Source organism: Chrysoperla carnea, chromosome 3 (genome assembly GCF_905475395.1).
Source record: "Chrysoperla carnea chromosome 3, inChrCarn1.1, whole genome shotgun sequence".
Taxonomy (NCBI): domain Eukaryota; kingdom Metazoa; phylum Arthropoda; class Insecta; order Neuroptera; family Chrysopidae; genus Chrysoperla; species Chrysoperla carnea.
This window is the reverse complement of record NC_058339.1, coordinates 72,609,074-72,622,051: the sequence shown is the minus strand read 5'-3', so window position 1 is coordinate 72,622,051 and position 12,978 is coordinate 72,609,074. Positions and strand designations below refer to the sequence as shown.

The window sequence follows — 12,978 nt, the reverse complement described above, 5'->3', positions numbered from 1 at the left end:
AGACCATAGGGTCCGTTGTGATACCGAAAAGTTGTGGTACCATTAAACATCTTTATTTTATTTCTTTCAAGAGTATTATTATTGTTCATTAAATTTATTTAAAAATGATATTAAATTTGAATTATCGCAATATTATAGATATTGGGGTATTAATAGGGTTTTTTTTAGCTACTGGTGAGAAATTTTAACTTTGCAGGTGAGGATGTGAGGTAAACGCTGACGGCAACAGTGCAACACTGTGATTATTTAAAAAAAATTTAACGTGTAAATAAATTTAAATATTTAAACGTTGGCGTATAGTAGACATAGTTTAATTAAGATTTGTTTTCTCAATAAATTTTTCTTAATAAATGTGTTTGAAATCGGTGTTTTGTTTAAATATTATTCAAAATCATATTTAAAACAAATATAATTGTGTATATTATTAATTTGATTAATTAGTTGTTAATTTTATTGTTAATAAGCTAACCTCAAAATTTAAAAAATGGGGAAAAAACCGAAGAACAACAAAAATAGAAAAAATAAAATTACTTTAGTATTTGATGAAGAAAAGCGGAGGTACGTTGTTAAAATAAAATTTATCGTTCATTTTTTGTCGCTTAGGAAGTATTACTTAACCTTACTTTTCCATGCACATGAACTCTTCTTCTCGCCTAAAAATAAGAAGGATCGTTACAAGAATTCGAATATTTTCCTTATGATAACTCTACTTTAAGTACCGGACAATTTTCTCAATATCATGGTCATTATTAAAAGAAATAATGATATCAACAAAATTAAATGACTTACTCCGAATCGTTCGAAATATACCTACAGTTTTTTTCGACTAACGACTATTGTTATTCGCGGGGCTGAAATCGAAAATACTATCTATTCTTAGCTGTACCAATTTGATCATGGTTTCCAAGTCGTCTCGATTTGACGATGTTTTTCAGGTTGACTTCATTATAAACCTAGTTTATTACAATGGAAACCAGCACAATCTTTTAGTAAAAAACCGAAAAAAACCCTGATAATTCTGAGTGAAGGAAGCTATTATAATCCAAACAAGAGTTTAAAAAAGCCATTCGACTCAGAGTAGCTGCAACTTTCTAGCATTTATAGCAAATAGCATTGGCAAACGTAATTTTGGGGTGTTTTTCCTATTTTCTGAGAGTATGTAAAAAATCGCATCTTTCTAGCATGTCTATAAGTCCCTTAGAATTTGTATACATGATTGAGCTTCACTTAGGATTATATATTATTATAAATTATTTCTGTAAACTTAATAAATTCGATGGAAATTGAAGGTTTCGAACGAAAGTTCTTTATTACTATCTTTTAGCAGCCTGTGCTATGTAACACTTAGGAACACATAAAATTGCGCATTCCGCATTAAGCACTATTTCTATTTTGAGTTTGCATGATGTATAATGTAAGAAAAAAATTATTCTCATTAACTAAAAAATATTTTAGAGAATTTTTAACTGGTTTTCACAAAAGAAAATTACAACGAAAGAAAAAAGCACAGGAAGAACTACAAGAACAATTAAAAGCAGAACGAAAACGTTTGAAACAGGAAGCTAAAGAAAGTTATAAAAATTTAGTAGTGTCACATCGACCTATACCAGAATTAGAACATCTTTACAAAGAAGAATACGAAGATGATGGTGTTTCAGTTCAAGTTATGGAATTATCCGAAAATTCAATAGCAAAACAAAATAATTGGATTGGTCCAAACAAACCTCAATACGAGGAAAATGATAAAGAAAACTCGGAAAATGAGGATTCTGATACAGAAGAAATTGAAGGAATGGAATTGAAACAAAAAAAAATATCCTCGAAAACGATTCAAAAAGAATTACCTGTATTTAAAACTGAAAAAGATGTTAAAAAATTATTGAAAAAACAAGCCACAAAAAATGTACAAAAAAGTAAACCATTTCAAATAAAACACAAATTAGAAAAACAGAAAATGAAAAAGAAATCATTACAACAGAAACGATTACGTGCAAAAGTCCAAGGGAAAAAAGGGAAACATTTGAATAAATAATTTATGTATTTAGTATATAGGCTCATAGGTTAGAGACTGTGGTAGTATTTGTTTGGAATTTAAGAAAGACTGGAAATTTCACAGGCTTTTGTAAAGTTAGACACGGTCTTGTCTTAACAACGGCCAATTTTTCAGCCGTTCTTAAATGATCCGTCAAATATTACCCCTGATCCTAGACTATGATTTTTTTTATTAACGTTTATGTAAAAAAATTATATATTTAAAAAAAAATAACAAATATGATTTAATTCCAAAATTGTCTTTTAAAATTTTTAAAACAATAGCTTGATAAAAAAAAACTAATTCATTGTACGGATAACATAATTATTTTCAGGAATTTATTTTCATTTATATAAAAAATTCGCCTATTTAGCACAATACTTTGTACATACGTAACAGATTATTTTTAATAACAATATAAAAAATTATTAAAAAAAACTTAACAAATAATTCTAGAATTATTTTTTTTAAATTATAGAACAAGAAAAAAAATACTTTATAGTAGGGAAGAAAAAAACTTTAAGTAGGGATGGAATGTTTGCACTTTATCTCAACACTTGTTTCCGTACGAACTTCCTTTATAATTGGAGCAAGATAGTGGTTATGGATGGAAATTACGCATCCCTCGGGTGATAAATCAATTAATCAATCCTGAAGAGCAGGTTAGTTCAATCTCTACAAAGTTATGTGTTAAAAATAACAGGAATAAGTCTTTAAAAACAAAATTAATTTAATAAGCAATTGTGAAAATAAATTTCTCGGGCTCTTCTATTTTGGAATAGTACCTGTAGAAGCAAGGTAGAAATAAACAGAAACATCAAGTAGAAAAAGTTTTTACTTATTCTATTGAGGTAGATATTTTTCATCTTGTCTTTGACTTCAAAGTTGCAAACATGGGAACAAAAAATACACAAAGATTATTTTTATACGGTTTTCAATGGTGCTTTGAAATTTTTTAATTTTGTTCTTACTGATTTAAACAATTCGTGCTTTGTTTTATTTGAGAACGATTTTTTATTGAAAATGAGATTTTTGCTTTGAAATAGTTTCGAATAAATGAACCAATTTTGTTCCCTACTTTTAATACAAAATAATACTGATAGAAAAAAATCAGAATCTAATATCAAGTTTGGACTCGAATTTCGACAACTCTTGATTCTCGCAAATCCTTTAAAATTATAAGAGATAAAAAATAAAATGATAATAAAATCGATTATGATATGTTTTTTACTATTTCATTTTTTTCAGTTTTTTATTCTTTTTTATACCCATATTAATTTTTACATAAGGGCATATATCAATATTCAAACAATTTGAACATTGAGGACCAACTGGGCGACATATTGTCTGTCCAAATCCCACCATTAGATGATTGACTTCACTCCATAATTCTTTTGGCAGCCATTTTTCCAAAGCTTTACGAGTATCTTCTGGTGTCTTTGTTTGAGGATTCACCCATGCTAATCGATTTGATATTCTATGTACATGGGTATCAACACCTATAATTTTACCAAGTATGAGCAATTTATTATGACCAAAAAGATTTTGAAATACGTACCAATTCCTGTGACTACGTTCCACGCAGAACTCATACATAAATGTGCTATTTTCGGCCCAACACCAGGTAATTTTAGAAGATCTTTTAATGTATTCGGAATATCACCATCATATTCATTTTTAAGAATTTCTGTTGCCTTTCTAATACTTTTTGCTTTTGTCTAGAATAATAAAAGTCTTAAAAATCAATTACAAATATAAACAAGTAAAATTTACAAAATTAAAAAATTTCTTCAAACTTAATCGTTTTGAAAAATGGCTATAGAACAAGTCAATTTATCCGTTTAGGAGCTACATTGCCACAGACAAACTCACAGATACATAGATAAACACGTACAACTTTTAACACGGGGGGGGGGGTTAAACACACCAAACGTATAACATGAGGGTGGAACCAATTTTAATAAAACATGTCTAAGAACTATCGCTGATGAAGAACTATACCTGGTGCTACAGAAAGACACACATAGTGGTTAAAGTTTACAACACCTCTCTTTTTTTGATTCGGGTTTTAAAAAAACGCAACAGAGCACTAATCAACAAGATCATCATATTTTCTTACTCTCATTAGATGCTTATTATTTAATGGTTACTTTTGAAATTAGTTTTTTTTTTGTCTCTTCATGTTTCTCAACAAATGGAATTATTTATAGGGTTTGAAAAGAAGACCGGGATAACGACACTACCAAAAAACACTCCTTTAACATAACTATAACCTTTGGAGTTGCGTAAAGTCTTAAAAACCACAAAAATTCAACGTTTTCGACATAAATTTCAGGATCTGATTATATTCATAATGTGGGAGTCTTAACACGTTGACTCCCAACAGAAAATATAAAAAACATCCCATACTTCAAATTATTTGTTTAGAAGTAGATAAAAATATAGGTTTTGGCTTTTGGCTAGCATCAGAACGTTCAACTAATAAACAATTTGAAAAATCCCAATTTTTTTACTTACTTTCCAAAATCCAACGGGATAAATTATTTTTCCCAATTTCTCTTCACTAGTATTTAGTATATTGTCAACAGTTAAACCATGCGATTTAAGTCTAGCCATGGCATTATAAGTAACTTCGTCCTTTGTTTGAGGTGATAACATTAACGATATTAAAACATGATAACGGATGATCTGTAATGAAAATAAATTATAATTTTAATAAATTTCAATCTAAAAATAGTAGAAAAGCTCAAAAATACCGGCTCATTCTGAGCTAATTTAAAGGCAAATTTTTTAGATAGTTGTAGTTTACAGTGAGTACCTATAGGTATTCATTATGACAAACTTAAAACATAATTTACTTGAGAAAATTCTTAGAAATGCGTCTTTTTCTTAAAATTAATGAAGAGCCGTTTTATAAGATATAATTGGTTATAAAATTATCTATAAATTATGTGAGCACTAGAAAAGAAAACGTCACATTTTCAAAAAGGGCATCATCAGCCGATGGCAAAGAAAGGGGGCAAGTTACTTTATGGAGAATGGGAAAAGTATGGGTAAATTTATTTTTATTGTAAAATTAGACCTTTTTTACTATTAATTTACCTAAAGACTGGAATCCGGATTTATAGTAGTGAGAAACGCGGACTTTTTTCTAGTTGGGGGGGCCCTTACCTAAAAGTTACTTTTTCTAATATTCCTTTTCTTTTCCTTTCATCGGACAGGCGCCTTTTTTATAAAAACTTCTTATTAAAAATCATTTTATTTAGTTTTTATACCCTATGTATTAAATATATAGAAAGATATAATCGATGTAGAAAGATATTCGTAAAAGTTAACCTAATTAAGTCAATTCGTGTTCGGGATTCAAAAAGTAAGTTTGGATTCGTAAAAAGGTTAAGAATGGTCCATTGGGTCTTGTAAACCGCAAGAGGAATAACAAAAGTTTAAATGTACAAATTGTTGCATATAAAAAAGTAAACAACTTTGAAACATTTTTTCGTAAAAAACTTTGTTTTCCCGTGAAAGTCCAAATTAGGGCAAAAATTTAGTTCCGTTTTTCTCAGAAACTATAACAGATGGTGAGTTGAAAATTTATAGGTAGCTTCATAGACAACTAATTATAATATAAATCAATCGATAAATGAAATTTTGAATTAAGTAGAATTTTACTTTTTTTTAAAGTAAGTGGGTGCTTTGAAACCTTTTTTGTGAATCTGTAGAGGGAGGGAGTAGCCTCCCTCCCCTTGGAAACGCCCATGAATTCTTTACCACCTAACGTTGGCCATTTACTCCTTAGTCTTTGTACCAAAACGTACTTTTTCAGAAGCATTTTCATCCGGACATTGATCACATCCCATTGTATCAACTGGTGCATCTTGATTTTTTCTCATTTCTCGAATATTATTTAACATTTCTTCCCAGAATGGTGGTACATAATTATCGAGTAAAGATTCTTCTTTTATTTCTTCTTTAATTTCCTGTTTTATATTAATTACTTCTTGTTCTGTTTTTATTTCTTTTTTTATGTTTTGGAACTTTTCTTCTTTAACTTCTAACAATTCCTTTTTTATTCCTTGTTTTTTTTCTTTTTGATACGATTCCTCTTTGATATCTTGCTTAATTTCTGTTGGTTCTACTTTTAGTTCTTCTTTAATATGATCGATACCACCCCAAAAAGGTGAAACAATGTCTGCCTCTTCATAATCTATCGGTTCTGTTTTAATTTTTACATCTGTTACCATTTTTAAAGGATTTTCTTTCTTTATATTTGTATTTGCTTCTTGAATTTTTGTGGAGCTTTTCTTCTGAATTTGTGGTACTTTTGATGCACCGTATTCAATTGTTAAATGTTTTCGTTTCGGTGCCTTAAATTTACAAAGAGTATTTGTTTCATATTTTTTGGTAGAAGATTTGGGTTCATTTTCATTATCGACACAATCATTTTTAGTGGATCTTAATTTTGATTTATAATTATTTGTAGATCCTTCTATTTTCTTTGCTGTTGAACGTTTCATGATATAAGTTTTGGTGAATTTTTTTATAAGATGCGCATAAGAAAAATTGTAATTTAAAAACATAACATGTGCTTTTGACATATGGACGCTTACGTCTAAACAAATTTGCTTATTAAAGACTGTGCTACATGGCAATCACGTTAAGGCTTTCTAAAATTCAAATCGGAAAAACTACCGTTAAAAATTCATTATTTGGGTAAAATTTGATTGAAAATAAAAAACTTCTGAATTTTCAGATCATTTAGAAAGCCATGCCTTAAAATATTCGAGCAGATCAGTTTTCTAGTATTATCTGAGTTTTTTAGTGAATAAAACTTGCATATGAAACAAGATAAAAAAAGACGGCTAAATTTAACAGAAAACTTGAACTATCTGAACCAAATTTAGTAGAATTTCATAAGAATATAAGAACATTCATACATGATTTGAGTCAGAAGAGCCTTCATGAAATGTGGTTAATAACGCTGACTACAGTTGACTAGTCAATAACAAAATAATCATTGTGGTTAATGGTTTCACTACAATGCACTTGACTAAATGAATAATTAAACCAGTAATATAATATATACATTTCGTTAGCGCTCTTTGCGGAGACATAAAATATTGCGAAATATAGTGTGAACTGATCTTTAGGCAAGTAACTGTTTAGATTCTATGACAAGCAAGCACGAGGATGGATGTGGAAAAAATTTGACAAGAACCAAACGTAAAAGACTAGGTTGTTTTGTTAATGCAATTAAAATAAATAAAAAGCGGAATGGCAAATAATTTAAATTTGTTCATTGATGGAGAAAATCCTGTGTGCATTAAGGAGGAATGTATAAAGTTTAAAGGCCAAGATCCTTTTTATAAAATTAATGAACACGTAAAAATAGAACAGCAGCGGGTTACAGAACTGGCTATTAAAGATGAAGTGCTGGAATTAGAAGCACTTGTCAAAGAAGAAAATAATGAATTTGAAGGAAAATCAAAGACAGATTACAAAGATCAGATACACACTGAGTTGATAATTAAGGATGAAGAACCAAAATCGGAAGAAACTGTTGTAGTTGAACGTATTAAAATAAAATTTGGACAAAAGCCTTATTCGTGTGATCTCTGTGATAAAACATTTATCTTTCAAAACAGTTTACTCCAACATAAACAAGTTCATAATTTGGAAAAATCTTATTCATGCGATGTTTGCAAGAAAGAATTCATCAAGGAAAGCAATTTAATTGAGCATGAAATAACCCATGCCCCAACTGGAGAAAATAATTTTCCTTGCGATAGTTGTGATAAAAAATTCACTGTTAAATATGATTTAGATGTACACAAATTGGAACATGCTAACACATTCGCAATTCATTCTAAAACATTTATACATAAAACTAGTTTAGTTGAAAGAGAAAGAAATCATCTTAGAAAAACACTTTTTTCTTGTGATATTTGTAATAAAAGATTTATCTTCAAGAAACATTTATTTTCTCATAAAATAAAAGTTCATCACATCAAAGTAAATTATGATAAAAAGATACTTTATTGTCGTATTTGTTTTAAACGATTTATTAATAGAAGCAAATTATTTGAACATTCAAGAAGTCACGTTGTAGAAAAACCTTTTATATGTTATATTTGTGATAAAAGATATGGTTGTAAAAGAAGTTTAAATTTACATGAAAAAACACACACGAAAAAAAATCATATTTCATGTGAAGTATGTGGTATGAATTTATCGTCAAAACGTTGTTTAATATTACATAAGAGAATTCACACTGGTGAAAAACTGTTTGAATGCGATATTTGTGATAAAAAATTTCTTCAGAGTTCCAATTTACAAGTACATAGACGAGTTCACACGGGCTACAGACCTCATAAATGCGATTTATGCGATAAAGCATTTATCCACCGAAGTAATTTAGTTTCCCATATTAGAACTACTCACATTCGAGAAAAATATTTTTGTGACATTTGTGATAAAGGATTTAGGTACCTAAACAGTTTGAGTAAACATAAAAAAAATCATAGTGTTGATAAATCATGTGATGATTGATTTACTTATCAAATACAAATATTAATATTTATTCAAAGCAAGAGTCTTATTACATCCTATCAAAATAGAATTCCACATTATTTAAAAGAGAATTCCACAAATTGTTTTAAACCCTCTAATGTAAAGATCCGCTGAGTGGCAGCACTACCCAGTGAACACATGACCTTAATATGACGTCATACATAGGTCATAAAAAGATCATAGGTCATATGTCATATTTTAAAACATGTAAACATGATATAATGGTGACTCAATTTATGATGTTAATATGATGTCATATTAACATCACTATTATGTCATAAATATATTATAGAAAGGTATTTGACATCATTTCCAGGTCATTTTAATTACAATATCGTGACATATAATAACGTAAGAAATCGAGTTTATTTGGCGATTGGCCGAGTAATTTTCGAAAAAAACGATATTTCGGATCGATTTCCGGTATTATCTCGAGAATTATTCTCCCAATCGTTAAATGAAACCGATTTTTGTATTTTTTGGGTCAAAATTACCTTATATACAGAGTTTTATCGAAATTGGAGACGATAGATTTGTATCGATTTTTTGCAATTTTTTCAAGGGGTACCCCTTAGAAAAATTCGAAAAAATCGTAAAAAATTATTTGTTTCGGAATTTGATGAAACTCAGTTTATAAGGTAATTTTGACCCAAGAAATTCAAAAATCGAGTTTATTAGGCGATTGGCCGAGTAATTTTCGAAAAAAACGATATTTCGGATCGATTTCCGGTATTATCTCGAGAATTATTCTCCCAATCGTTAAATGAAACCGATTTTTGTATTTTTTGGGTCAAAATTACCTTATATACAGAGTTTTATCGAAATTGGAGACGATAGATTTGTATCGATTTTTTGCAATTTTTTCAAGGGGTACCCCTTAGAAAAATTCGAAAAAATCGTAAAAAATTATTTGTTTCGGAATTTGATGAAACTCAATTTATAAGGTAATTTTGACCCAAGAAATTCAAAAATTGAGTTTATTTGGCGATTGCCCGAGTAATTTTCGAAAAAAAACGAGATTTCGGATCGATTTCCGGTATTATCTCGAGAATTATTCGCCCAATCGTTAAATGAAACCGATTTTTGTATTTTTTGGGTCAAAATTACCTTAAATACAGAGTTTTATCGAAATTGGAGACGATAAATTTGTATCGATTTTTTGCAATTTTTTCAAGGGGTACCCCTTAGAAAAATTCGAAAAAATCGTAAAAAATTATTTGGCCGAGTAATTTTCAAAAAAACGATATTTCGGATCGATTTTCGATCGATTTACCTATAACAAAATTTTTTTCGTAGCGTCAATATTTTTAAGCGTTACAAACTTGGGACTAAACTTAATATACTATGTATATTTCATATATACATGGTATAATAACACTGTGCATAGTGTGAACCACAGATTATAATTTATTACATAAATAGATAGGCAACTCTACTGTACATAAAATGTTGTCCAAAAAGCCTCCCGCTGGAAAAGGCACTTACAAAAACTATTTTAAAAAAAATTCCGGGAATTAGGTACTATTCGAAATATTTTTATTCAATTTATCTTTTCTTTTTTTTTTAATTTTTTTTTATTTGTCTTCTAATTAAATAAAGTGAAGTTTTTTAAATAAAATAACAAATATTAATAAAATAATAATTTATTACAATATTTGAAATAAAATAGCATATTTATTTTAATATTAACATTATTTATAACAATTAATTATTAGTTTGATGTAATTTAAATGCAATGTTAAACCATTTTATTTCATTAATAGTCAATTATAATCACAATTAAACACTACGTAAATGTAATCAACACGATTAACAAGACCTAAGCGCTAAAATAAACTTAGTACCTACATATCATAAAAAAATCGGAAAATAATATAAACACACTTAAAACGACTAAATTACACTAATTACTTAATGAACAGGGGCACAAGGAAAACGGCCAAAATACTTAAATAATGCCACTATTCAAATAATCCACAAAATGTTAATAAAGACAATCAATTGAGAATACACATAAAGAAATTTAATGAATTTTAATCACATGCAAACAAATTTTGAAAGACGTATTGTTTATTTATTTAAAAATATATATAATATTGTTTCCCCAACAACCATTGAAATGGATAAATTATTATCAAAACTAAAAGATGAACCTACACGAATGTAACATGTAGAGCCACCTGGAGAAAGGCACCTCCAGAGAACGAAAATAGTAAAAATTTTACAGGGAGTTGCAGATCTGTTTTAAAATCTCTGGTGTGAACCTATCTTTAAAAAGTGAACACAGGTGGTATACTTAAGTGGTAGTATTTCCCTGGCAACGACAATAACGACATAGAATTATATAACACCTTGGGCAACGATAACGATAGTTTAGGATAAATAAACACGTGAATCAATTTGAAAAGAATTTGTCAAAAAACAGAGTCTTAAAGGTTAGGTTGTTTTGTAAATAATTTGTCGAATTAAAATAAATATAAAACAGAATGTCAAATAATTTGTTCATTGATGCGAACAATCCTTTATTCATTAAGGAGGAATGTACTAAAATTAAAAATCAAGAACCTTTTTATAAAATTAATTATGAACACGTAAAAAGAGAACAACAGTTGGTTGAAGAAGTGGCTATTAAAGATGAAGTAATAGAATTAGAAGAAGCAGCTGTCAAAGAAGAAAATAATGACACTAAAGAAAATTTAAATACAGATTGCAAAAATAATGATGGGAACTTAAATACGGATCAGATACATACTGAGATAATAATTAAAGATGAAGAACCAAAACCAGAAGAAACTGTTGTTGTTGAACGTATTAAAATAAAATTTGGACAAAAGCCTTATTCATGTGATGTCTGTGATAAAACATTCATCTTTCAAAACAGTTTACTCCAACATAAACAAGTTCATAATTTAGAAAAATCTTATTCATGCGATGTTTGTAAGAAAGTATTCATCAAGGAATGCAATTTAATTGAGCATGAAATAACCCATGCCCCAACTGGAGAAAATAATTTTTCTTGTGATAGTTGTGATAAAAAATTCACTGTTAAATATGATTTAGATGTACACAAATTGAAGCATACTAACTCTTGTGAAGTTCATCCTAAAACATTTATACATAAAACTAGTTTAGTTGAACAAGCAAAAATTCATGCTAGAAAAAAACTATTTTCTTGTGAAATTTGTAATAAAAGATTTATCTTCAAGAAACATTTATTTTCTCATAAAGTAAAAGTTCATCTCATCAAAGTAAATTATGATAAAAAGATACTTTATTGTCGTATTTGTTTTAAACGATTTATAAATAGAAGCAAATTATTTGAGCATTCAAAAAGTCACGTTGTAGAAAAACCTTTTGTATGTTATATTTGTGATAAAAGATATGTTTATAGAAAAGGATTAATTCAACATGAAAGAACACACACGGGAGAAAATCTTATTTCATGTGAAGTATGTGGTATGAAATTTTCAGCCGTACATAGTTTGATATCACATAATAGAATTCACACTGGTGAAAAACTTTTTGAATGTGACATTTGTCATAAAAAATTTACTCATAATGACGCTTTTCGAATGCATAGAAAAACTCATACGAGATACAGGCCGTTTAAATGCGATTTATGTGATCAAGCTTTTAAGCAACGAAGTCACTTAGTTACACATACAAGACGTCACACAGGAGAAAAACCTTTTTCATGTGAAATTTGTGATATCAGATTTAGTTACATGAACAGTTTGAATAAACACAAAAAAACTCATAGTGCATAGTGCAACACGGTGCTGACAATACATGATTTGTCATAATAAATTAATTTATGAAATAAAATAATATTTAAACAAATTAAGAGTTTTTTTTACTTCTACCAAAAGAGAATAAGGAATATTCATGAAATTTAAATTTGATTCAAATATTTTTCTTCCGTAACTTTAATGACTGCACATTTCAACTAAACCATTATTTTAGTAATTAATATTTTACTTGGAAAATAAAATCGCTCGATTTTAGTTCAATTCATATTTATAAGAGAAGTACCCTCGTTTCTCGAACACTACCATATAATATTGAAGTGCAGCCGAATTGTAGAGCTAAAATTTTTCGGGTACGGAACCCTAAACTCGTACTTGAAACATCTAAGAACGCACTCCATTAAATTACTTTTCAAAAGAAAAATCAAATTCTGTTCATCCGTTTAAGCGCTCCGATGCCGCAGATAGACACACACAGACTTAACTTAAAATATTCCTTTTTTGATTTGGGAGTTAAAAATTATTATCATATAATGTAAAGCTTATTGTAATTACGAGTTAGTAGGATTGTCTTGAGTGTGTTGACCATAGAGGAGTTGGTTGAGCTCTGAAGTTTTTAGTCCTTGCGCTCAA

General features: G+C 28.6%; 3 protein-coding genes across 3 annotated transcripts; 2 read left to right on the top strand and 1 right to left on the bottom strand.

The window, feature by feature from the left end:
• The first annotated feature begins 422 nt into the window (after positions 1-422).
• Positions 423-2,257, top strand: LOC123294614 (ribosomal RNA-processing protein 17). Its single transcript, XM_044875700.1, has 2 exons — positions 423-558; positions 1,456-2,257. Exons 1-2 carry the CDS (start codon positions 485-487, stop codon positions 2,030-2,032), a joined length of 651 nt encoding a protein of 216 aa, XP_044731635.1. The 5' UTR covers positions 423-484; the 3' UTR covers positions 2,033-2,257.
• Positions 2,258-2,350: 93 nt separating this feature from the next.
• LOC123294613 (endonuclease III-like protein 1) lies at positions 2,351-6,619 on the bottom strand. The gene is made up of 4 exons (XM_044875699.1): positions 5,848-6,619; positions 4,550-4,720; positions 3,591-3,750; positions 2,351-3,531 (listed from the first exon to the last, which is right to left on the bottom strand). The coding sequence occupies exons 1-4, from the start codon at positions 6,607-6,609 to the stop codon at positions 3,263-3,265; spliced, it is 1,362 nt and encodes a 453-aa protein (XP_044731634.1). The 5' UTR covers positions 6,610-6,619; the 3' UTR covers positions 2,351-3,262.
• Positions 6,620-7,303: 684 nt separating this feature from the next.
• Positions 7,304-12,011, top strand: LOC123296224 (zinc finger protein 271-like). Its single transcript, XM_044877686.1, has 4 exons — positions 7,304-7,855; positions 8,351-8,514; positions 11,199-11,751; positions 11,991-12,011. The coding sequence occupies exons 1-4, from the start codon at positions 7,304-7,306 to the stop codon at positions 12,009-12,011; spliced, it is 1,290 nt and encodes a 429-aa protein (XP_044733621.1).
• The last annotated feature ends 967 nt before the right edge of the window (positions 12,012-12,978 follow it).

What these genes read in the sequence shown, in the direction of transcription:
- LOC123294613 (XM_044875699.1), bottom strand. Translation starts at nt 6,609, where the DNA reads ATGTTTTTAAATTACAATTTTTCTTATGCGCATCTTATAAAAAAATTC. An exon ending in ATGAAAATGCTTCTGAAAAA is followed by an intron (nt 4,721 to 5,847) that starts GTACGTTTTGGT and finishes TTTTCATTACAG; the next exon opens with ATCATCCGTTATCATGTTTT. An exon ending in GAACGTAGTCACAGGAATTG is followed by an intron (nt 3,532 to 3,590) that starts GTACGTATTTCA and finishes GTAAAATTATAG; the next exon opens with GTGTTGATACCCATGTACAT.
- LOC123294614 (XM_044875700.1), top strand. Translation starts at nt 485, where the DNA reads ATGGGGAAAAAACCGAAGAACAACAAAAATAGAAAAAATAAAATTACT. An exon ending in TTTGATGAAGAAAAGCGGAG is followed by an intron (nt 559 to 1,455) that starts GTACGTTGTTAA and finishes AAAATATTTTAG; the next exon opens with AGAATTTTTAACTGGTTTTC.
- LOC123296224 (XM_044877686.1), top strand. Translation starts at nt 7,304, where the DNA reads ATGGCAAATAATTTAAATTTGTTCATTGATGGAGAAAATCCTGTGTGC. An exon ending in CTGTTAAATATGATTTAGAT is followed by an intron (nt 7,856 to 8,350) that starts GTACACAAATTG and finishes AAATTTCTTCAG; the next exon opens with AGTTCCAATTTACAAGTACA. An exon ending in TTGAACAAGCAAAAATTCAT is followed by an intron (nt 11,752 to 11,990) that starts GCTAGAAAAAAA and finishes ATATGTTTATAG; the next exon opens with AAAAGGATTAATTCAACATG.